Source organism: Ranitomeya imitator, chromosome 2 (assembly GCF_032444005.1).
Source record: "Ranitomeya imitator isolate aRanImi1 chromosome 2, aRanImi1.pri, whole genome shotgun sequence".
Classification (NCBI taxonomy): Eukaryota; Metazoa; Chordata; class Amphibia; order Anura; family Dendrobatidae; genus Ranitomeya; species Ranitomeya imitator.
In genome coordinates this window covers 820,461,020-820,487,524 of record NC_091283.1, presented here as the reverse complement: position 1 = coordinate 820,487,524, position 26,505 = coordinate 820,461,020, and the positions used below count along the sequence as shown (strand labels likewise).

The following is a 26,505-nucleotide window of genomic DNA, read 5'->3' as shown; positions in this document are numbered from 1 at the left end:
TACTCCACACATTTGTAACATTTGGATTTGGATGTCATAAATACATGAAATGTTAAAAAATGTAAAAAGAAAAGCCTAACCTATTGAGAACGGCACAAACAGTGCACACAAAAAATGCCGCACTACACCGCACACAATCGGTAGAGTGCTTGTTCAACCACCGGCCGCAGCTCTTGATAGTGTTATTTGTACAGTGTATGAAGCAATTAATAAGGCATAATAATAATAATCTTTATTTTTATAAAGATAGCGGTATTATTTGGGGAGTGAATGGCGGTATTTTGTGGCTAGTATTATTTGGATACTGTATAGCGTTATTAAGAGCATTGTGTGGCAGTGTCATTTGGGGAGTGAATAGTTGTAGTATTATGTGAGAAGTAATGTATGGATACTGTATAAAACTATTATTAAGCCATTGTATTGAGGTATTTGTGTAGCAGATGGCAGTATTGTGTGCAGAATTATTTGGATACTGTATTACTAAGGTATTATATGGTGGACTTTTTTCGACTGTGACCGTCTCTATTTTGTGAGCAGTGTTATTTGGACGTGAACATATAAACCCTTCAAAAAACAATTTTATTCAATAAATATAAAAAAACACCTATCCAGTGTAACCAACAATGGTTAAAATACCACGACAATAGTAGTATTCAGAAACTGTATGAAGCTATTGTTAAGGTATTGTATGGTGGTATTATTTGTGTAGTGGATGGCAGTATTATGTGAGTAAAATTATTTGGTTGCTTTATGGATTTCTTATTATGGCATTGTATTGTGGTATTATTTGTGTAGTGGATGGCAATATTGTGTGAGTAGAATTATTTTCATACTATATGAATGTATTATTAAGGCATTGTATTGTGGTATTATTTGTGTAGTGGATGGCAGTATTATGTGGGTTAGAATTATATGGTTACTTTCTGAATGTATCATGGCATTGTATGGTGGTATTATTTGTGTAGTGGATGGCAGTATGTGAGTAGAATTAATTTAATATCATTTGAATTTATTATTATGGCATTGTATTGTGGTATTTGGGTAGTAGATGGCAGTATTATGTGGGTAGAATTATTTGGATGCTATATGACTATTATTAAAGCATTGGTGGTATTATTTGTATAGTAGATGGCAGTATTGTGTGAGTAGAATTATTTTGATACTGTATGTGTTATTATGGCATTGCATTGTGGTATTTATGTAGTAGATGGCAATATTGGGTATTTAACATTATTTTGATACTCTATAAGCATGTATTTTATGGCACTGTATGGTGGTATTATTTATGAGGTGGATGGCAATATTATGTGGGTAGAATTATTTGGATGCTGTATGACTATTATTAAGGCATTGGATGGTGGCATTATTTGTTTAGTGGATAGCAGTATTGTGTGGTTAGAACTATTTGGACACTGTATGAATGTGTTATTACAGCATTGTATGTCGGTATTATTTTGGACGCTGAATATCAATCATTTATTATTTCACCATTAACGTTTAGTAATAAACTTTGAGTTTATACATCTTGCTGATGTGGTTTTCTAATCTCATTCATCGTTTGCCGGGTGCACCGCAGTGCGCTCATACATTCCCGTACACACAGATCAGAACAGGAATCGTAGTGTAAGCAGTCCCTGATCAATCCCCAGAATAGCGAACCATAGCCTGCTACACTGAGCACTCGCACAGCAGATACCGGCAGCTCCGCTCCGAAAGATCATGGGAGCAGATTGTGTTGTAAACAAATTATAAGAGTCAATAAAATAAATTGATTCAGATCTGGCGTGAGCGCAGCGCCGAAGAGTAGCGGCCTGAAAGGTAAACGCCAAATGGAAATTCATGAGATTCTTGTAATGCGAGCGCACAGAAGGATTAGAACGAAATAAATCATCACCATCGTGACCTTTCACTAAAGATTCAAGAGGAAAGAAAAAATTTTTTTAAAAAACGACGAACTGTAGTTATTTTTATGTGAGAAATTGATTATTATTCTAAGAGGAAGGGGATTTAATTATGTGTCGGCTCAGTGGGTAAGAGAGAACTCGATCATTTATGAACTTATGAATACATAAACTGACATTAAAAGAATTCATCGTGTTTTTTGCCCAAAACTGAATAAAGGATGGACAGGTGGCAGGGATTTGGCCTTACCTCGGGGTACGCAGCTGCTGCTGCACTTAGGCATTGTGAGACCATTGTCCGTAAAGAATAGCAGAAATGTGTAGCAGCCACTGCACCATGTTCTCAGGATGGGGAATCCCATCGATTGGATCTGCAAGTTATCACCTAACCTGTTTATCCACAGAGAAGCAAATAAAAAATTAGCTCCAGAAGTATCATCCCCACCAGGTGCACACGTTCAGTATATAGTCAGTATTTTACATCAGTATTTGTAAGCCAAAATCAGAAGTGGAACAATCAGAGGAAAAGTATAATAGAAACCCATCTCCACTTCTGTATTTATCACCCAGTACCGACTTTGACTTACAAATACTGATGTAAAATACTGACCGTGTGAATGTGACCTAATGTTCAAAGTCGCCAGGTTTTGCAACCCAGGGCAGAGGAGCATTTGCTTCTCCACCATATCTCAGGAACCAGTCCTATCTGTGAGTATTGATTGTGACATGTAGAGCAGGTCGCCACCAAAAATATTCACACCCTTTTCCAGGTACATAGAATCGTAGAATGATAGAGTTGAAAGGGACCTCCCGGGTCATCGTGTCCAACCCCCTGCTCAATTCTGGATTCACTAAACCATCTCAGATAGATGTCTGTTCAGCCTCTGCTTGAAGACTTCCATTGAAGGAGAACCTGCCTGTCACGATAGGACTGGCGAGTAAACTGGGACCAGGGGCACGTTTCCTGGCCCTAGCACTAGGGGGCGCCCTAGCTCGCCCTGTTCTCCAGGATACCTCAGATGGCGAGGATGCCAAGGCCTCCGCTCCTTGCCCTGTTGCCTAGCTGCAGCCCTGCATCTGTCCCTTCCCCCACCCAGGGAAGAGAAGCGCTACCATGTGCCGCAGTACACCAACCCGACAAACACTGGAACAAAGACAAGGGTAAAAGAAAATTCCACTCACACAAATTATACTCTCACAAATAACGGAGGTATTCACCAGGGTGTGAAGGACGGGGGAAGAAAATAAGGCAGGTAAGGATGAGGAATTTCCAAGCGTACAAACCAAGCAACAGTCGCACAATAAACTCCTCCAGCTCTCCAGACACCAGCTCCTCACTCTCCAGATCTACGTAGCAAGTGCTAACTCAGACAAGGACCTGGCCAGAAGGCCTAGCTTTTATAGGAGAGAGGAGTGGCTAATCGAGCACAGCTGAATGCAGGGATTTCCACATTAGCCCCTATCCTGCTGAAAGAAAATCAAGCACATTTAATACCCCGGAGAAGTGCTTCTTCTCAGTGGCGAAGCAGAAGCCATCAGACGCTGCGGTCTTCTGGTACTGCTCTGTCGCGGTAACTCCGTGACATTGCCTCTTCCATGTGCCGTTCATTCCTTTTGGATGTGTGATTTTGAGCCATGCCTGGGTCCGGTGATGGAGCATCACACACAAGAAGCCTTGGGGAAGTGCTGCCTTCTGGGGAAACCTTGGTAGCTTCAGTAGTGTCATGGAGACTTACCAACTCTTCCAAGAGACTGGACGACTCAAGGAAAATTTGGAAAACTTCTAGATTTCTGAAAGAGTTTGCAAATCTCCGAGACACCACAGAAGCCTATGGGCAGGTGAGTTCTCCTTGGAGGTTTTCTATGTGTGGTGCCGGAATACTCCATCATCAAACATCCTGGGCTTCTGAGTGACCAGTAGTGATGAGCGAACGTGCTCAGATATGGTGTTACCCGTGTATGCTCGTGTGATATCTGAGTGACTCAGGCGTGCTCGAAAAAATAAGTTTGAGTCCCCACAGCTTTATGTCTCGCTGCTATTCAACAGCCTCAACACAGGCATGGATCGCCTAACAAACAGGAAATCCCTGCATGTGTTGCGGCTGTTGAACAACCGCGAGACATACAGCTGCGGGGACTCGAACATATTTTTCGAGCACGCCCGAGTCACTCAGATATCACACGAGCATGCTCCAATAACGCCTTATACGAGCATGCTCGCTTATCACTGGTGACCAGGCAATGGGTTTTTCTACGTTTGTCCGCCACAATGCACGTTCTGTATTCTCTCTGTCTGCCGCACATACGATGCTTACACATTTCATTTTTCACAGCTTTAGAAAATATTGAAGTTTAGCCGGAATTATCCCATTGTAAACTGCAGCAAAATTTTCTCCAAAGTATTTTTTTTTTACATTTTTTATAAAAAGCCATAATTTCCTCCTCTCCACGTCTCTCCCTGTATATTGCCCAATAATCAAGATAGAAATGCTCCATTCTTTTCATTCCTAAGCAATAAAATGACACATAAAGCGTAGGGCTGCAATTGGCCGTAAACAAAGAAACGCTCCGCTAAGTAGATTCTCAGGTATTTCGAGGCCAGATATGTTTTCCTTCCTGAGAATGTCTGCGGATGCACAATTTGAAAGCTGTCTGGGTGGGATAATTCCATTTTCCTTCCCATTGGCCTCTGTCCTGGAAAATTACATCGGCAAAAGTCTAAATCTCAAAAATCTATTTTATATTATGTTGCGGCTATAAAACACATAAGATGCAGAGAACGGAAAGGCGCCACAATAATTGCTTACTCAATAATACAAAGGACTGGGACATTCAGACACTGGGGCTTATAAAAGAAGATGTAGAACCGTCATCCTCCCACCAGGCCGGTCATTGCACTGACATACTGGGCTGTACCTCCTCTGCAGGGCCCCTGGGGTCCTGGACTTTGGTAATCGGAACTAAATTAATTGTAAGGTTAAATGCGCTCCTTGAAAATCAATTTGGGGGCATAAAGATACAGGACTCGTGCCCATGAAGGATCAGCTCATCATTCCAACAGTATTGGCCAATTGTAGCCTGTAAGAAAGAGATCACTGTGGGATCTTTTGAGATCACTGTAATGCCGAATTAACAAATGGTCTGGATTTTTTCATGCAATCTGAGATCAGCATGATGTAGGAAGAGAGATTCTGATTCCAGGGATGTGTCACTTACCAGGCTGTGTGTTGTTCAGTAAAATCAGTATTTTATCAGCAGGAGATTATCACTACAGGACTAGGTGTCTCGGGACATGTATTCCTCTTGCTCTGTGTAACTCCGCCCACGCCACTGATTGGTGGCTTCCTGCCTATGCACAGTGTACACAGAAAGCAGCCAATCAGGAGTGAGGGTGGAGTTATACAGGGCTCAGCATTGGTTGATCTGCAGCAGAGAAAATAATGATTCACTGGAATCAGGGTCTCTGCACCCTACATAAGGCTTTTCTCAGATTACATAGCAAAAAAGCAAGTGACACATTCCCTTTAAGCACCCACAAACATAACTATCATTAGCTCATTGAAGTTTAAAATCAAGGGGCAGGAGAACAGATGTTTCTAATCATACTTTTCATTAAGGACTCCCGATTCTCAAGTTACAAATTTAATAAAATGTAACATGCCTAAAAAACCCCTATGAAAAATTAAAAAATAAGCTGCAATGCACGTCACAACCACTGGGTGGCCACATATAGACACATATAGCGTAAACATCTCCTGACAGAGAATAGTGAAATCATATTTGTTTTTATGTCGTCCTCTCGTGCCACACACTGTATGTTTAGCAGAGAGGAAAGGTAAGTAGTAAAAAAAGGGACATAAAATTTGAATTAAGCCTCACTCCTGACCGCGTTATTGAGTATAATTTTATTTCTAGGACTAAAATGATGTGCTAATGAAATAATGAAGGCTTCATGCAGCCGCCACTAGGGGGAGCTCTGGATTCATTCAGCTTGTATAAGGCCGATGGCAGCTAGAGCTCCCTCTAGTGGTGGCTACACAAGGTCCAGAAAGACATTGGTGGGGAAAGAACATGATGTCGGCGGCACAGAGCCCGAACCTCGGCCCCATCCAGCATTATGTACGATACAACGTTTCCATATTACTGTCTAATGGGATGATATAAAAGCGCCTAATGCACCGGTGCCCTAATAATAATGTAACATGGCCCTAATACATTAAATCTTACGAGTGGCTCCTGGCTTTTGGCTCATCCCTTTCTTTGCATGCTAACACGATTATTTCCCTCAGCTGTTGCATTTACCCATCCCCCCAATTATCACCGGTCGCTGTCTCCCGACAGCCTGGAGCGCAATCACCTTCCCTTTAATTTCTTAACCAGGGAGCGGAACTAAAAAAAAAAAAAAACAATGCGGAATTATTAAATGAGTCAATTTACGTCGTACATGCAAAGCATAAAAGCCTCGGACACGCCACCTCGACGCGCGCGATCAGAGGCAGCGGTGAGTAATGTGCAGCGACGTCCTGTGTCACCAGTGATCTGCCGCTGACATTTCCAGCAAGTCGAATTCCTGATTGTCTGCGAGACGTCTTCATCTACGGCCTCCCCCGATCTCTGATGGCTTCCAGCTTCTAACAGAATTATCAATACCCCTGAACGCGCCTTCCGTCCATCACCGCAGAGAGAAGACGCTCCAGCACAGATCTACGTCGTCACCACTTAGCGATTAATTGATTCAATACATTCTGCCTTATAAATATGCACGTTCTGTTTCTCTTTTTTTCTTTTTTTGGGCAGGAGATCCCTCAGTTTTTTGGGTCACTCTCCTGTCTTCTGCTACCCAAAGGACTTGGCATATTCTTGCCAACCCAACAAGTTCTGACAGAGTCGGCAAAGATGCTCTAGGCGTGTAAGGACTGCCATTTCTAATCTGATTGCACTGCGGAAAGTACTGAGCAATGCCACGTAGTGATCGCAGGAGAGACGGGGGAGGGGAGGACGACCGGGAGTGCAGGAAAATAAAGAAGAAATAAAAAGACTGAGAAAAAAAAGTCAATATTATAATACTATTGGGATTTGTCAAGAGCATGCATTTATTTTGTGCTAAAAGTCATTTTGACAATTGGGTCGTGTTAAAAATTTTGTACCGTTTGGATTTTATACACTTTAATTTCATTGCCGGTTGCAGAATGAGTTAACTGGGAAACAGTCAGCGATCTCCTTCTGACGGAGAATTTGGCACTCTTTTCACCTGGACTCAGTTTTGATATTGTCTGTGATCTTAAATCAGCTGGAAAGAGCCCAGGAAAACACAGATTAAAAAAAAAAAAGTTTCAAACTCCTTATCAGAGTGAGCTCACTGATGGGTTCTCGGTTTACTCACTCTGCAGCTAGTAATGGATACCGCAACACCGAGGCTGTAGACGGTAAATGGGGCAACATTATGGTCACAATGATTTTTGGTTCCAAATTCTTTTATTGAAGTAAAAATAAAATGTCCCTGAAGGGTGTCCATGTACTTTAAAATGTACCGTAGTTTTATTCTAGGCTGTAATGCAACAAAACAGGAGAAAAAAAAACACAAAGGGGTTGAATACTTTCACATTGTGCTATATATGTAGTTTATGTTCCGCAACAATTTCTGTGAAAAAAAAAAAGAAAGGAAATTGACATTAAGGCTGGTTTCACATTTGCGTTTTTTGCCGCTGTGTTTTAACGCATATAAACGCATGCGTTTTTTTTGTACGCGTTTGGCCGCGTTTGATGACGCATGCGTCTATTCGATGCTTGCGTTTTGGTGCGGAAATGCAACATGTTGTGATTTCTATAGGCGTTTTTTTGCCGCAAAAAAACGCATGCGTTCAATTGCGTCAAAAAAACGTATTGCTGTCTATGTAAACGCATGCGTTTTTAAGCACATGCGTTTGGTTGCGTTTTTGAACGCATGCGTTTCAATAGAGAAAAACAAGTCTAGACACTGATAAGCCACCCCCACCATCAAGGTGATAAAGGGATCCTAACCCTACCCCTAACCCTAGCCATAACCCTAACCCTACCCCTAACCCTAGCCATAACCCTACCCCTAACCCTAGCCCTGACCCTATCCCTAACCCTAGCCCTAACCCTAGCCATAACCCTACCCCTAACCCTAGCCATAACCCTACCCCTAACCCTAGCCATAACCCTAGCCCAAACCCTAACCCTAGCCCTAACCCTACCCCTAACGCTAGCCATAACCCTAACCCTACCCCTAACCCTAGCCCTAACCATAATAAGAAAATGGAAATAAATACAATTTTTTAATTTTTCCCTAACTAAGGAGTTGTTGAAGGGGGTTTGATTTCTATTTATAGCGGGTTTTCTAGTTGATTTTTATGATTGGCAGCTGTCACACACTAAAACACGCTTTTTATTCCCAAAAATATTTTTTGCGTTACCACATTTTGAGAGCTACAATTTTTCCATATTTTGGTCCACAGAGTCATGTCACACGCCCTCTGTAGTCCCATTGGCGGTGCCTGGATCTTGATTTTTCTCTTGTGAAATTTCTCATCATGCGTATCAAAAGCGCAAACGCAGGAAAAAACGCATGTAAACACGTACAAACGAGGCATTTTTTTAACCGCATGCGACAACGCATGCATCTAAAAAACGCAGCGTTTGTACGCGTTTACATGCGTTTTTTTCACCACCTGCGGATGCGTTTTAAACGCTGCTTTTTAAACGCAAATGTGAAGCTAGCCTGCTTTTTAAACGCAAATGTGAAGCTAGCCTTAGAAACCGGTTGAAAAAAATAAGTTTGTTCATTTTACAGTCACAATTACAGTATATCCGATAGCGTTGCCACATAGTCTCTGGATGGAGAGTGGAGGCTGGAATTGGGCAATGGAGGTTTATCTTCTTCAGAGATGAGTTCTGTTCTTGTCTTGGAGTCTTGGGTGCAATGATACCCAGAGATTGGTCTGGAGGCCACGTGAGCAGTGCCATGAGGAGACCTTCACGGGGGATGGAGGTCACATCGGTCCTACGCCCTGGTGTGACATCTGTGTAGGTGTTTGCCCTGCTTCCTGTGTCTGCTTCTATTTCCGTGTTCTAAAGTACTTGTAGTTCTATCTGTACTGGGAGATCAGGAGTTAGCTTTTCAATGTTTGCTTCCTTCTGTTTGGCCTGGACGGGGTTGCGGCAATTTAAGCTCCTGAAAGCATGCCGCCCACTGCCAGTTATAATTTGACTTGCTCCTCGAAAACCTCTCAGTATCCTGCTTTCCTTGTAGATGAAGCGCCCCCAAGGGCAGCGGGGTACTCGGTACCGGGTCCTTCGGTTCACAGGGGGGATCTCACGGTGGCTGACCTGGTTCGTGGCCCTGGGACGTCCGTGTAAAAGGGAAAGGTCTTTAAAGGGGAAGTGTTTATGATGCCACCTGTGGTATTCGGTCAGGGTGACCGACGCAGCTTTAAGGGGTCCGCTGGGGTGATGTTATGGCAGCTAGATGGTATACCTTCCCACACGTGAAGCATGTCTCCAGGGCTTCCCAGTGTGTGGATGGTGGATGGTGAGAGGCGCAGTGAAGAACGAGGACACAAGGTTGTAGTCTATTTACCTTTACTGAAGACTTCAGCATCCACAGTCCAGAGCACCAGATCACAGGGTAGGCAGAGTCCGGCCGGTTTGGAGGCAAGTCCAGAGTTCCCTTGTCCAGGTAGAAATCAGTAGCCTTCCTCTAGCACTGTGGTGTTGTAGTTCCTTACTGCTAAGCTTCTCATAAGGTCCTCACAGATGTTATAGATGTTATGTCTCTCTCTGTCCCGCAGATGGATAGGACAAACCCATATGACCGGTGGCTTGAGGCGTTTTACAGGGACTCTATCATGCCCCGGCCTCTAAGGGGTGCCACCTTGCCTCCTGGGTGTAGAGCAGGCAGGTAACGTGAAATTAGCTGTCCTGCTGTTCTCTGGAGCAAGGCATAAAGGACTGTTGCTCCCTCGGTGTTCTGGCTACCGGTATCCTGCGCCTCAGAAGGAGGCAGCCTGTGTAGGGTTGATCCCCTTCTGGTATCCACTCCTTTGCTATGACTTCTTTCACCCTCCCTGCAATACAGTTCTCTTCAATGTCTCTTTCTAGAAGCTGCAGCTCTCAATCTCTGACAGGATCCCACACCTGCTAGGGACCAACTACCTGAGCGAAGCTCAGCCAGCAACTACTAACTTTTCCTACAGGCAACCAGTTCTACCAATGTGAGGAGTGACCTAATAAATAGGATCAGAGTTCCCCCTGGTGGCCTGGAGTGTGAAATGTGTTGCATGTTTGTGATACCTGGATGCAGATGTCCTTCTTTTACCTCCAAACGTAATATCACTCTCCCCTAGAGGAAAATGACATTACCGCAACGACCAGGACCCTGGGGCGCTGCATAGACATTCCTGATTTGTGACCGCAGCTCATTTTCTGACTACTCTCCTGTCTTGTGTTTTGGTGCCATGAAGAGACCATCACAGGGAATGGAGGTCACATCGGTCCTACGCCCTGGTGTGACATCTGTGTAGGTGTCTGCCCTTCCTGTGTCTGCTTCTAGTTCCGTGTTCTAAAGTACTGGGAGATCAGGAGTTATCTTTTTAATGGTTGCTTCCTTCTGTTTGGCCTAGATGGTGTTGCGGCTATTTAAGCTCCTGAAAGCATGCCGCCCACTGCCAGTTATAATTTGACTTGCTCCTTTTCAATGTTTGCTTCCTTCTGTTTAGCCAGGACGGGGTTGCGGCTATTTAAAGGAAACCTGTCACCCCGGGCCCACCGATAAACTGCTGAATAGCGCAGATCGCGCTATTTTCCTTGAAGCTGCACAGTGGATTCGCCACTTGGACATGCGCACACTACTACGCCACCAACGGAGATCTGGGGGAGAAACAGCGCTGTCACCACGCCCATGTGACCTGAGCAGCGTGAGTGGCAGCCGAAAACGGCGACTTTACAAAGGTATTTCGGCAGCATAGGTGGGGAATAAAGGCTCCAAAATACACTAATGTAAAGCCCAGCTCTGCCCCTATTTAACGCTATTTTTAGCTCTTCTTGAAAAAACGGGGTGACAGGTTCCCTTTAAGCTCCTGAAAGCATGCCGCCCACTGCCAGTTAGAATTTGACTTGCTTATCGAAAACTTCTCAGTATCCTGCCTTCGCTGTAGACATTCCTGATTTTTGACCGCAGCTCATTTTCTGACTACTCTCCTGTCTTGTGATTTGGTTCCCATACTGACCTTTTGGTTCTGATTCGGTTACCTGGCTATTCTACTTGGGTGCTTGCACCACCAAATGGCAGCTAACTACGTGGCCCCAGCCTAAGGGTCCTTATTAAGTCCAGATCCCTGTATAGGGGTTAAAGGCTGAGGGTCAAGGCAACATCTGGTATCTGAAAAAAAGAGTAGCTAATGCCAAGCGGGTTAGCCCTCTTTAGTGGCCAAGTGATGACGTACAGTACTCCCGTTACCCCAGGATTATGGTGTGGGATGGCATAATGTATGGTAGCTGCACCCCTTTAGTATTCATTTCAGATATAGTAACAGCTTGGTGGTGGAACCAGTGGTACAGTCATTTCTCCAGTGTTCCATGGAACATTTCTCAACACAACAACACTAAGCCAAATATTGCTCGTTCTACTGTGAGCCAGCAGCGTGGTCTAAACATTCTGCCATGGCTTGCAGCATCTCTAGATTTGTTTCCCATCGGTCACATCTGGTATGTTATTGGTTGGCAACTGCAAAGGGCCCGCCAGCAGCGGATCTTGATGTTTTTGTGCCATCAATTAGTGCAGTCAGCGGCAGAACATTCCTCAGACAACCATTAATAACATCATTGGTAGCAGCCAAGGCTTAAAGTGCGAGGATTTCTGCACTTGGAGCTCATACTCAATACTGAAGAAATCAAGATGTTTTGAAAATGCTTTTTCCACTTTGTCACCATTTGCACATCAGTAACATATCTATCCATTTTGTGATTTGCATACTGCCACAACTTTTCCTTCTTGGCATTACAATTTCAATGTTGAGAAATTGACATCAATCCAATAGAAATCTTAATGCAACCAGATGGCATGGTCTATTTAGGACATGAAGAGATAGAGATATCCTGAGACATTTCCTGAGATGATACAATATTTAGTAATCAGAGTAATGACAAGTATTTCGCTATTATCACTTATTCCCATAGGTTCTTCACAGGCAGCTGAGTAGATGGATCTATTCTGCACACGCAGGAACCGCAGCACAAGACATGATGGCTCTAAACACTGTCACGATGTGGGAGGTATTCGCCATGTCAGGGATCCTCATTATCCACCCACAGAAGTATTCAGCCTAAAGATGACACTTGTCATAATCCCAGATGGAACAAAAGTATATGAACTGAAATACAATAATTTACACAAGATATCGCTGTCACACGCTCAAGGTAACAGCTACCTATCGTTATTGTTTTTTCTCACTGGTACATGTGAATGTATAAAGCTTAATAAAATATATTTGGAGAAAGTGGCATCTTCTTCATCTTCAAGCATTCCCCTTTCCATACCAACAAACTCTTCAGACCTCCGAGCCAAAAAAAATAGTCTGGATGCAGCTTGCAGCTACCTTCCTTGTCACTGGACTTCTGTGAATGTGCATGCTGTGAGAGGGGATGAAGGAGCAGAAATGGACGAATATCTGGAACGTGGGTGGACTCAGTCGAGTGGTGCCTCAACGGTTCTGCTCAAAGGTGTCATGTTTGGGAAGGACCATGATGTCTACATCAGCAGTGTTCGATATGGAGAGTTCTTTGGGCCTGCAGTGTCTTCCTGTGCATCATGACTGTGAGGTTGTGGAGCACTTCCAGGGCCTCCTGTATAGCTGGTTGGAGATATTCCAGAGCATTTTACAGTGGAAGAACGGGCGGACAGTTCATCTATTGTCACCAGAGAATGACCTGGGCCAAGAGTTTGCATGTCCACTTACGAAGATTTGTGTTTTTAGTGCCAAGCATCGGTGCCAATCACTGTACTTGCCAAGCTGTGTACCAAAGACAGTTTCCACCTAACTTTGTGCCATTGTCTTGCAGAACCTGTATATGGTAATGTCAGAGAAGGGTATGGTGACGAAGATCAGAGGCTTAAAAACTGATCCTCTTACAGACATATTATGAGATCTAATTTTTCATGTAAATAAAAAAATAACTGCTTGATGTTACTACTGAAAGGCCAACATAGTCGTGGAACCACTGGCACCAGATTTGGATAACCTATCGTGTAAAGTCCAAAGAATTGTCCTGTTTTCACTTTTACCAAGAAAATTTGGGCTTTTAAAAAGTCTTGACAGGTTCCCCTGGGCCACATCACAAAGTAGTCTCCATTTGGCCTACTGCCTGGTAGGTAACCCAAGGTCCACCTGCCACAAGCCAACACCAGCATTATAAATGGTGCTTAGTAGGTGGCCCTCTTAGAGAGTTTGCACCAGGGACCAACAACTTCTCGTTTCGCCACGGCCACAAAACAAACAAGAGAAATATCAGTAAAGCTAGATAACATTTCCATGTTTAATATGCTCACTGTCATAAGTTGGAATTGCTCAAAACTTTTGAAGAAAATTTCTCCATTTCTCGAGTCTTGATGGCATCACCGAGAACCTTGTCAGAAGCTTAGTTCCAAAAGGCCACAAGTTTCTATAAGTCATGCACAGAAAAGTCACCTCCTAGCTCTCATTCGCCCCTTTTCACATTTGTTAAAGGCCACCCCATATCAATTAGACATGATAGCGAGCATCTCCATGACTCAGGAACAGAGTATAAAACCTCCTCCTGACGGGAGGAAGATTCAGGAGATCCCATTGTACGCTGCCACAATGGACGGACTGCAGCAGAGCAGGTAAGGACTGTCTATGGAGCACACAATAATGCAGATATAATCTAGCTGTTGTATATTTACATGTATAATTGTTGACATATAATTGTTTCTTCATATTTTGCCGCAGCATTTCTAAACTTCACTTTGTATTCATCTTCTGGATTTCCACCATGCATCTCTGGTATCAGCCTGGCATGTGTATGACTGTAAGTTACCCATCTGTTAATATTTATCAATTAACTATCTAGGGTTCATCTTTCAGAATTCCTTTTTTTATTTCCAGAAACAGCACCCCTTATGTCTGGGTGTGGTATTGCAACGCATGCCTATTTCAACTAAATGGGGAATACCAGGTTGGATGAATGGAAATTAAATATAATGATCTTAAAATTTTGGTAAAAGTTGCTAACATTTTATATTTAGTATTAGTTCATCTATGTCCATATGCTGTGTAGTTAACTTCAGTTTATTAATAACTGTTATCAGCCCATTCAGGTGAGGAAAAGATTATATAGGCTAAATGTGAGTTTTTTTGTGTGTATCCAGGGTGCAAGCTCAAGCATCAGAATAGCCTTCATCCTGCTCCTATTTCCTCTTCATGTGCCTTTTTGTTTTTAAATAACTTATTTTCTCTGCCCTCCCTGAGACTGTAGCTGCTTTATCCTCTCTCCACTGTAGATATGTGTACAACCCCTCTTCCTCGCACTTCTTTCCTCTTTATGTGCTTTCTTCTTTGCCTATGTCCTGTTTTCTCTACTCTGCACTTAGAAACCAAATGTACAGTTCTAAAAACAATCTAGGCAAAGGTTTGTACAATTTTAAATTATCATTTTTAGCTCTAGAATTTGTACAGCAAAGCTTTAGAAAATCTACACTTACAGATGCAACAGAGGCAAGATGTTTGTTTGATTTTTGGCACTAATGTTCCAATAGGAAAACCAGACATACCGCATCAAATTTATAGCACCAAAAAGTGCCAGTTCTAGGGCATATTCTATTAGGGGGGATTCACATTTCACACTGCTGTGAGATGTTAGCCATATAGGTAAATATTAAATGCACTACAGTGTGTTTTTGTGGTGTTTTTATTTTCTAAATGCATTCTCCGTTATTTTTACATGCATTTTTCCACAGGCTCCGAATGTAACCATGACTCTTTTACCACTATACCTAATATACCTGAAATAAACACATGACTGCCTGCGACTTGGGGTAAAACAGCCACGACAGCCTTTATTACACATTTCACTCAAACTTGGGACGCCGACAACGCTGGCACCCCAACATTATAGACAATGTAAACATTAGATAAGATCAAACAGCAGAAAGGTCTGGTCCAGAGGCATAACCCACAACCTTGCAATTTTTTTCCCCGACAGCACTGTACCAGCCCAGAGAGTGAGATATTAATAACACTTAATTAATACCACTAACTTTGCCAGACCTAAGCCCGCAAGTTACCTTGGTCTATCACAGAAGCCACCAGAAGCACCCTAATAGTGCCTTCCCACCAAAGATCATCACCACTTGACCAGCTTTTAACACAGACCTGTCCCCCATCACAGAACGTCCACGTGATAGCTTACGTGGCCCTGTTCTCGCCAGAAACACTTGCTTGCCTCAAACCCAACACCCACAAATCAGTACCGATTGCATTGAGATGGACCCCATCTAACTTCATACGCTCCCTTGAAGGAATCTCCAAGTCCTTATGTCTCACCACTATGCCCCCATTCCTGACAACAAAACGTGCCAGCACCTAATTTACTTTAATCTGGGTCTTTTTCATCTTGTCAAGCGACCTCACATACCTCCACATGAACCATGCCATGATGTTTGACCAAATAATGATAATCCTGTGATATGCTGACCACAATCTCAAAACGTAAAATTTTATATCTTGAATTAATTCCCGAGATGATCTTACGCCAATGTCATTTCCTCCCAGAACATCCGGTGGACGGTCCACTCTGCAATAATAGGGGAATTCTGTTAAGACGCTCCCTCAAGTCATATCACAGAGTCCAATCCACTTGATCAACGCCATGGACCTGTCCTGCCCGAGTTGCTGACCATCAGGACGAAAATCCAACCACACGCCCCTCAGAACACATAAGAGTGCCGTATGATCCATATTAAGCATGCACCTATGGTAACAAACATAATACCATTAATATACACCAAACTAATACATATAATCTACCAGCCCTTCATGACGCCATCAAGTCAGGGCGCACATAGGAACGAAAATGAGATGAACCATCTCATCCCCCAAAGCCGATCGTTAAGACTCAGTTGCCACCAACAATCTTTCAATATTTTGAAGAACCATTCAGATGTCTTAAGAATGAACCCGGATCACCCCCCACCATGGCCAAAAACATGTTATTTCAATAACAGGGCACACCTCTTCCCATGAACCGTGTACAACACAACCAACTTAGCATGTCCCATTTGATCCGTTTCTGAACGCCGTAAAAACATTCCACCCTGGCATCTAACAGACAAATATTCATCATTAACACCCCAAACCACCAACTTTGATGGGCTAACCAACTCGCTGATGCGAAAAGCACAATAAAGAGCCAAAACAAAAGCCGCTGCAAATAATCGTACCTCATAATTTGAAAAGCAAACTGATCTTAAACAACCCAATATCTTAGGGTACCGTCACACTGAAACGACGCTGCAGCGATACGACAACGATGCCGATCGCTGCAGCATCGCTCTTTAGGTCGTTGTGTGGTCACTGGAGAGCTGTCACACAGACAGTTCTCCAGCGACCAACGATGCAGAAGTCACCGGGTAACCAGGGTAAACATCGGGTTACTAAGCGCAGGGCCACGCTTAGTAACCCGATGTTTACCCTGGTTACCAGCGTAAACGTAAAAAAAACAAACACTACATACTTACATTCCGTGTCTTTCCTCCGGCGCTCTGCTTTCCTCTGCACGGTCAGCGCCAGTCAGCCGTAAAGCAGAGCGGTGACGTCACCGCTCTGCTTTCTGGCTGGCTGGCGCTGACACAGGATGCAGGAGGAGTGCAGAGAAGCACAGCGCCGGGGACAGACAGCAGAAGGTAAGTATGTAGTGTTTGTTTTTTTTACGTTTACGCTGGTAACCAGGGTAAACATTGGGTTACTAAGCGCGGCCCTGCGCTTAGTAACCCGATGTTTACCCTGGTTACCAGTGAAGACATCGCTGAATCGGCGTCACACACGCTGATTCAGCGATGTCAGCGGGAGATACAGCGACGAAAGATAGTTTCAAATGATCTGCTACGACGTACGATTCTCAGCGGGGTCCCTGATCGCAGTAGCGTGTCAGACACAGCGAGATCGTAACGATATCGCTAGAACGTCACGGATCGTGCCGTCCTAGCGATCAAAGTGCCACTGTGTGACGGTACCCTTACCTAACAATTCGAATGACACTGGCCGCCTCTTGTCACGACTATACACTCCCCTCCGAAAACCCTTCAATGCCTCTTTCGCTAAAAATCCATTGTCACGTCACTCACGAATTGTAACTTTTTAAGCAAAAAGGCTAACGCCGCCAGTCTCTGTGCTACAGCCGATGCTGAGTTACTAGACCCAAATCTTGACCCACGAGGGACAATAACAGAAACAGCCTATCCTTGTAAACCGAACCAACTTCCACCTCCTTACCAACCTCCTCCCATTCAGCCCAAACCTATTAATCTCAGCTTCAGTCACTGGTTGCCTAATTAGACTGAAAATCACACTGTTACCAGACTCCACAGCTAGCTGGGACATTCTGCTCCCGTTTCGTCCACCCATGGTACCAGACTCCGTAACCTGCTGAACTGAAAACCAGACAACGCATCAACCACATCATTTAACAAGCCCTGAACATGTTTAGCTACCACATAAACATTCCACTCCGAGCACCGTGACACCAAATGACGCAAATATGCCACTATCGGGATAGACTTGGCAGATAGCCTATTTATTATATAAACAACAAATTTTCACAATGAAAACACAACTTTTTGCCTGCTAAAACTGACCTCCACAGCTTCACCACTACCAGAATTGGAAAAATAAACCTGCTACATGCCATGCCACTGGCCACCACCCTACACACAAATGCCCCTGAAAAATTGCCCCAAGACCCTGCAGCATCCGTGTGAAGCTGCAAACATTGTTTGACTAGTAGAGAAAAGAGCTAACTTAGTAGAAGTAGCAGGCAGTAGACTGATCGTTGTATTATTACATTACATTACATTATTACCACCTAAATTGTAATCCGCAGAAGCTCCACTCCAATGTTCCAGCTGTTTCCGTTTTTCACGATTTTGGTTAGTGTCGGCAGAGGTAGGGAGGGACAAATGTCATTCCCATGTGTACTAATCCTCACTTGCATAATTAGTAATGCAAAAACAATGTCAGAATGTGTATATTTCAACATAAGCAGTTCTAGAAACGACCCCCGTTTCTCATAAACACACTTATGATAATTCTGTCTAGACAGATTCTTGTACAGCAGCAGAGGAAGAGACTGTTGATTTTGTGTGAGGTAGTGACCTGTAAGCTCCTGTGATTTCATTGTAATCCATATAGTGATTTAATGGGTAAAATGGATGAATGGAAATGTGAATGGTTCACAGTTTCACAGAGTATTTCAAGGAAAGGAAAGGAAAGGACTATATTAAGGAAAAGAGAGATGGCAACTGATCAACCTATATGGGATTTATCAGAAAGAATGGCCAGTATTTGCAGAGCAATAGGGTCATCATGATGTGAAAAACTGGAGAGAGGAAATGGAAAGCTACAGAACAATAGGGTAAGACCAGGGTCAGATGGATGTACGGTATTTCACTCACCATATACAGACCACAATGCCTGAACTGGCACTGATTCTCCCGACTCAAATATACAAACTCATATATGAGGTGGCAAGGTCAAGTCAGGAAACCCGTGGTCAGTCGCAGAATTGCGGACCTTATATGGACCGTGATTTAAAGGCCGTCATAACCTCAGTGTCATGCATGATTTATATGGGTGATGATACCTGTGAGTTATTTGGTCATAGCCTAAATTTCCTACTTATCTCACATGTGGAATATCCTCTAAATATGCTTTGAATGTCCGTAGTGATAAAACCACTATTAGTGCAGATTGCGGAGGATGAATGCGACCGGAAGCCTTATATATTACGCTGCTGCTAGTTGTATCCATTCATTGAATGATTTCTTATCTTCCCCTATAGTCATCTGGAAAATCAGACTACTGCCTCATCCTGTTGAACAGTTGCCTGATGGAAGCCGATCGTAGCGAAGAGCTGGCATTCCTCAAACCCTTTCTAGAGAAGTCTTTCATGAAGAGGTCCTTTCGGAACGGCGTTGGATCAGGAATTAAAAAAAATTCCTTCAGAAGGGCAAAATCCTAACTAAATGTTCACATAGAGCGCCCATGGACATAGAGGATTTTTTTTCTATGAATATAAAAGTATAAACTATAAACCTGTCTCTTTTATGGTGAGAGGACAATGAGTTACGGGGCTTCGGTTTGGAAGACAGCGCGCTATAAAGGCGCCTCACTAAACGAGAATTGCTTATTTACATTTTTTATATTCAAGATAAGATCTTGAAAATATTATTCCCCTTCAAAATCCTGTCCGTGGGATGATATGCACTTGTCCCAACGGTGTTTATCACTGTTTGACACACTTTTTATATTCTTCTGAACTAATGTTGATAAAAGCCTCCAGCTATTTTTTCTTAACCTCTTCTACGTCCTGAAACTGCTTTCTCTTCAGGTTTTTCCTTATTCTTGGGAATAAGAAGAAGTCGAAGGGGGCTAGGTTGGGCGAATAATGGGGGTAGTCCTGACTTTTTGTCAAAAGTCATTTCACGGGATGAATCTTGGTGTTACGCCTATGATCCCGAAACAAAACAGCAGCCCAACCAGTGGAAGACGGCTTCATCGCCAAGACCAAAAAAATCTCAGTAAGTGAAATCAAATTTGAAGTCCATGATGGTTTGTTTTTTTCAACATCAAAGGAGTCATTCACCTTGACTTTGTTCCTCAGGACACCACAGTAAAACAACACAGCATTACTATCTGCAAGTGATGAAGCGATTGTGTGAGGCAGTGAGAAAAAAACAACCTGAATTGTGGCAATCGGGGGACTAGCTGCTCCATCATCATAATGCGGCTGCCAGGACAGCGTTGAAAATCAAACAGTTTTGGCAAAAAATGGCATGACAATGGTATCGCATCCCCTTACTCATCTGACTTAGCCCCCTGTGACTTTTTTCTTATTCCCAAGGATGAAAATAAAGCTAAAGAGAAAGCATTTTCAGGACATAGAAGAGGTTAAGAAAAAATAGCTGAAGGCACTTAACAGCATTAGTTCACAAGAATATAAAAAAATGTTTAGTGGAAAAAAACATTGGGACAAGTGCGAATCATCCAATGGACAGTATTTTGAAGGGGAGTAATGTTTTCAAGATGTTATCTTAAATGAAAAAATATATATACTGTATATATACATAACATGTCATTACTGGAATTCCCCTTTTTACAAGTAGACAGTCAAGTAGGAAATGTAAATGTTCTGTAAGAATAAAGGCTGAATACAGGCTGCCAAGAAAGAAAACACCTGTAGTCTGTATTCTGCTGGCAGATCTTGTAAAACTTTAGACTTTTTAGATAATTGCTATGGTCACGTTCTCGAATGTCACATTAAGCGATTTTTATTTGTGCCATGAGAAAAATCTAATCAGTCCACTGGTATTAAATAATATTAAGTATAGAGTTCTAATATAGGACCTCTGGTACCCACATTACAGCTCCATAAATCCTCTTAGTTGTAACGAACCATAATACTGCACTCACAGAATTGTATGAGGACATTGTACCTCTGCATGGGTCCATACCAAATCAGAATCCCTGTGCATGGGGCCTAATGCTAATAGAGTGCTCATTAGTGTTGAGCATTCCGATACCGCAAGTTCAATGTAAGGTTTTTTTGTACGTTGCGTCCGCCATTTTCGACCGCGCATGCGCGACCGAGACTCTGCCCCATCCTCCCCGGACTGCAGAATGGGCAAAGGATGCGTTGAAAAACTGCATCCACTGCCCACTTCGTGCAGTAATTTCACAACATCCGTCGGTACGTCGGGCCGACGCATTGCAACGGGCCCGTACCGACGGAAATGTGAAAAAAGCCTTATACAGAGGTAAAGACAATTGGTACTTCACAGTCAGACATAAGCTCTATGCACTTCATTGCTTTGGCAATCCTCACCCTCCTCTAATAGCAGTAGTCACTCATGCGGGTTGGCTGGTTTACAGCTGGGACAAACAACAAGGCTGTAGATTAGGCTGGAGTTCTTCTTATTCTCCAGTATGGTGATCACTAAGCCATTAGGTTGTGCTCTCAACTCCAACTTGCTAACTAGCTATAGGGCAGGCATTTCTCTCTGCAACACAGTTTCTCCTTTTCTGACTGCACTATCTGAACCTGTATTTGACCTTTACCGCTAGTAAGTAAAACATATCTATATCAATTAGATGATCTTAGAAACACTGGCTCCTGGAATAGTAGGTACCAAAAACTAAGTTGCACTTGCGACAATTTGCCATCTGTCTTCCTGGCATCACCTCATCTTCTCAGTAACAGTCTTTGTGTAATTTTCTCAACAACATAGTGTTCACTGCCAGCGCAGGTCACAACTCTCTCATGGCCACCACTTTCAGCAGCAGTGTCCATTAGTAGCTTGTCTGTACAATGCACAGTCTCGCAGAATATCCTTCACACTAGCACTTCTTCACAGTCAAGAATCAACTTACAGAGTCCTTTATTGGGGGCAATGCCTTGCCTATTTGATGGTCGTACTTTTCACCGTTGGGAATAAACCTCCATGCACCACTGCTATAACATGACAATCCTTGTTCTCTTAATTGCTGCTGTAGTCACTAAGATTTAGAGATTAGCAAGTTGATCCATAAAGAATCAAATTCTTTATGAATTTCCCAAAAATTCTGAATTACAACAAATTGGAAATTTGAAGGATTTGATTTGAACAAATCCAGATAAATTGTTTCTAGCCATTAGCCATTTTGTTGAATATTTTTTGAAGACAAAGAACAGGTTAAAAGCAAACCAAAATATACTCAGCTGCCTCCTACTGATTCTATAAGCTCAATGGTCCCCGGCACAGATCTGAGGCCACACACAACACTCGTGATGTGTATCATTCCCCATCTACCACATGAGGTCGATCACTAACCTCGGTGCGTGAAGAACCCAAAAACTTGTGGTGGTGAAGTAAGGTGTCAGGTGAGGACTTTAAATGGATGAGTATAAAGCATTTTTAAAAAAATATTTTTAACCTATCTTCTCTTCTGTGTTTATTATTCTTTTCGGCCTGAAAAGACTCCAGATTATAGTAATCATCTTTTCAAGGCAGTTTTAATTAGGACCTATTTTATTAGCAATTAATAGAATCTGCTGGCCAAATCACGTGAGCCTGTCCAAAACTAATTTTGGGAGATCCACTCGTTTGTAGTAGTCACTCTTGAAGGTGAACTTGTCAATTCGAGCTGAGATAAACACTACTGACTGCAGCCCAGGTTAGTATTTTTATATGCTTCATTGTGGCTCTCATTTTAGTCCTTGTGTGGAATACCTTAATAGTGAGTGCTGCTCACCCCCACTTGCCATGCTAGCTATGGCGTAGGCATTACCATTTTTCAACAAATATCTTTAATTTTTTACCATGAACATATTAAAATCCTGGATAAATAAAATTCAGCTGTGAGAAATACAAGCATCAGTTAACTAAGACTATGGTGAATTTTTTAACGACATAAAAGTGACAGACGCAGAGTCTGAGATGAAAACGATATGTTTGCGCTAAAAGTTCAAGGGTAAGGGCACATTAAGGCAAAGGAGAATCAACGATAAATAATGCTTCAAAGGTATTAAATAATAAATGTTACAAAAGAAACAACTGAAACCATACTCTGGGGGGTGGGTATGTGGGTCCCGGGTTTCCCTCATGTCTGGTGCGAATTCAACACAGTGTTCTCAGTGAGTGTCTACCGGTAGGACGTCACTAGGTGGATTGCCTCCTGGTTCAAGGTCACATTGTGTGCTGGAATTTGGGTCCTTGAGTTTGGGTGGGCAATGTAACCCCTTAGTGACAGAGCCAATTTGGTACTTAATGACCGAGCCAATTTTTGCAATTCTGACCACTGTCACTTTATGAGGTTATAACTCTGGAACGCTTCAACGGATCCCGCTGATTCTGAGATTGTTTTTTCGTGACATATTGTACTTCATGTTAGTGGTAACATTTCTTCGATATTACTTGCGATTATTTATGAAAAAACGGAAATATGGCGAAAATTTTTAAAATTTTGCAATTTTCAAATTTTGTATTTTTATGCCCTTAAATCAGAGAGATATGTCACGAAAAATAGTTAATAAATAACATTTCCCACATGTCTACTTTACATCAGCACAATTTTGGAAACAAAATTTTTTTTTGTTAGGGAGTTATAAGGGTTAAAAGTTGACCAGCAATTTCTCATTTTTACAACACCATTTTTTTTAGGGACCACATCACATTTGAAGTCATTTTGAGGGGTCTATATGATAGAAAATAACGAAGTATGACACCATTCTAAAAACTACACCCCTCAAGGTTCTCAAAACCACATTCAAGAAGTTTATTAACCCTTTACGTGCTTCACAGGAACTGAAACAATGTGGAAGGAAAAAATGAACATTTAACTTTTTTTTGCAAACATCTTAATTCAGAACCATTTTTTTTATTTTCACAAGTGTAAAAACAGAAATGTAACCATAAATTTTGTTATGCAATTTCTCCTGAATACGCCAATACCCCATATGTGGGGGTAAACCACTTTTTGGGCGCACCGCAGAACTTAGAAGTGAAGGAGCGCCGTTTGACTTTTTCAATGCAGAATTGGCTGGAATTGAGATTGGACGCCATGTCACGTTTAGAGAGCCCCTGATGTGCCTAAACAGTAGAAACTCCCCACAAGTGACACCATTTTGGAAACTAGACCCCTTAAGGAACTTATCTAGATGTGTGGTGAGCACTTTGAACCCCCAAGTGCTTCACAGAAGTTTATAACGTAGAGCCGTGAAAATAAAAAAATCGCTTTTGTTTACACAAATATGATCTTTTCGCCCACAAATTCTTATTTTCACCAGGGTAACAGGAGAAATTAGACCACAAAAGTTGTTGTGCGATTTCTCCTGAATACGTCGATACCCCATATGTGAGGGTAAACCACTGTTTGGGCGCACCGCAGAGCTTGGAAGTGAAGGAGCGCCGTTTTACTTTTTCAATGTAGAATTGGCTGGAATTGAGATGGGACGCCATGTCGCGTTTGGAGAGCCTCTGATGTGCCTAAACAGTGGAAACCCCCCACAAGTGACACCATTTTGGAAACTAGACCCCTTAAGGAACTTATCTAGATGTGTGGCGAGCACTTTGAACCCCCATGTGCTTCACAGAAGTTTATAACGTAGAGCCGTGAAAAAAAAAATTGCATTTTTTCTACAAAAATGATCTTTTTGCCCACAAATTTTTATTTTCACAAGGGTAACAGGAGAAATTAGACCACTAAAGTTGTTGTGCAATTTCTCCTGAGTACGTCGATACCCAATATGTGGGGGTAAACCACTGTTTGGGCGCACGGCAGAGCTTGGAAGAGAAAGAGTGCCGTTTTACTTTTTCAATGTAGAATTCGCTGGAATTGAGATCGGACGCCACGTCGCGTTTGGAGAGCCCCTGATGTGCCTAAACAGTAGAAATCCCCCACAAGTGACCCCATTTTGGAAACTAGACCCCGCATGGAACTTATCTAGATGTGTGGTGAGAACCTTGAATGCCCAAGTGCTTCACAGAAGTTTATAATGCAGAGCCGTGAAAATAAAAAATATTTTTTTTTTCCACAAAAAGATTTTTTTAGCCCCCAAGTTTTTATTTTCACAAGGGTAACAAGAGAAATTGGACCCCAAAAGTTGTTGTCCAATTTGTCCTGAGTATGCTGGTACCCCATATGTGGAGGTAAACCACTGTTTGGGCGCACGGCAGAGCTCGGAAGGGAAGGAGCGCCTTTTTGGAATGCAGACTTTGATAGAATGGTCTGTGGGCATTATGTTGCGATTGCAGAGCCCCTGATGTACCTAAACTGTAGTAACCCCCCACAAGTGACCCCATTTTGGAAACTAGACCCCCCAAGGAACTTATCTAGATGTGTGGTGAGAACTTTGAATGCCCAAGTGCTTCACAGAAGTTTAGAATGCAGAGTCGTGAAAATAAAAAATATTTTTTTTTTCACAAAAAAGATATTGTAGCCCCCAAGTTTTTATTTTCACAAGGGTAACAAGAGAAATTGGACCCCAGAAGTTGTTGTCCAATTTATCCCGAGTACGCTGATGCCCCATATGTGGGGGTAACCCTCTGTTTGGACGCACGGCAGAGCTCAGAAGGGAGGGAGCACCATTTGACTTTTTGAGCGCAAAATTGGCTGTCGTGTTTGGAGACCCCCTGATGTACCTAAACAGTGGAAACCCCCCAATTCTAGCTCCAACCCTAACCCCAACACACCCCTAACCCTAATCCCAACCTGATCCATAATCCTAATCACTAACCCTAACCATAATCACAACCCTTACCCCAAAACAACCCTAATGTCAACCCTAACCATAACCCTAATCAAAACCCTAAATCCAACACACCCCTAATCCTAATCTCAACCCTAACCTCAAACCTAACCCTAATCCCAATACACCCCTAATCACAACCCTAACCTTAACCCTAATCCCAAACCTAACCCTAATCCCAAGCGTAACCCTAATGCCAACCCTAACCCTAATACCAACCCTAATCCAAACCCTAACCCTAATCCCAGCGCTAACCCTAACTTTAGCCCCAACCCTAGCTCTAACTTTAGCCCCAACCCTAACCCTAGCCCTAAGGCTACTTTCACACTTGCGTCGTTTGGCATTCCGTCGCAATCCGTCGTTTTGGACAAGAAACGGATCCTGCAAATGTGCCCGCAGGATGAAGACACAAAAGAGAATAGTAAAACCAAAAACACTCAGTTTGAAAAAATGTTGCAGTAATCCGCAAGTGCTAGTAAAAGATGTAAAAAACAGGGTATTTGGTTGATACGTTTTTTGCAAAAAATGTATACTAAGCTGCTCTACCAAACTTCACGGTATACCCTTATCAGAGCAGTCCTACCTAATGTATGCAATCCCTATCTGATGTATTTAAAAACCTGATCATCTGTATATTACCTGTGTGAACAGGGTTCAGAGAGGAAAAATCCATGTGGGCATACAGGGTAGAACAGCTTTTGTGCCCGCAGGATGCGTTTTTTGTCCATAGACTTGTATTGCCGACGGATCGTGACGGATGGCCACACGTCGCGTCCGTCGTGCACTGGATCAGTTGTGTTTTGGCGGACCGTCGGCACAAAAAAACGTTCAATGAAACTTTTTTTGTACGTCGCATCCGCCATTTCTGACCGCACATGCGTGGCCGTAACTCCGCCCCCTCCTCCCCAGGACATAGATTGGGCAGCGGATGCGTTGAAAAACTACAGCTGCTGCCCACGTTGTGCACAATTTTCACAACGTGCGTCGGTATGTCGGGCCGACGCATTGCGACGGCCCCGTACCGACGTAAGTGTGAAAGAAGCCTAACCCTAAATTTAGCCCCAACCCT

At 42.9% G+C, this 26,505-nt stretch overlaps 1 protein-coding gene across 1 annotated transcript; it reads left to right on the top strand.

Moving 5' to 3' along the window:
- The first annotated feature begins 13,739 nt into the window (after positions 1-13,739).
- Positions 13,740-22,565, top strand: NPS (neuropeptide S). Its single transcript, XM_069755904.1, has 3 exons — positions 13,740-13,782; positions 13,889-13,967; positions 18,993-22,565. The coding sequence occupies exons 1-3, from the start codon at positions 13,760-13,762 to the stop codon at positions 19,170-19,172; spliced, it is 282 nt and encodes a 93-aa protein (XP_069612005.1). The 5' UTR covers positions 13,740-13,759; the 3' UTR covers positions 19,173-22,565.
- The last annotated feature ends 3,940 nt before the right edge of the window (positions 22,566-26,505 follow it).

Excerpts from the sequence above, each read along its gene's own strand:
- NPS (XM_069755904.1), top strand. The coding sequence starts at position 13,760 with ATGGACGGACTGCAGCAGAGCAG. Across the intron at positions 13,783-13,888 it reads GACGGACTGCAGCAGAGCAG|CATTTCTAAACTTCACTTTG; the intron begins GTAAGGACTGTC and ends ATTTTGCCGCAG. Across the intron at positions 13,968-18,992 it reads AGCCTGGCATGTGTATGACT|TCATCTGGAAAATCAGACTA; the intron begins GTAAGTTACCCA and ends CTTCCCCTATAG.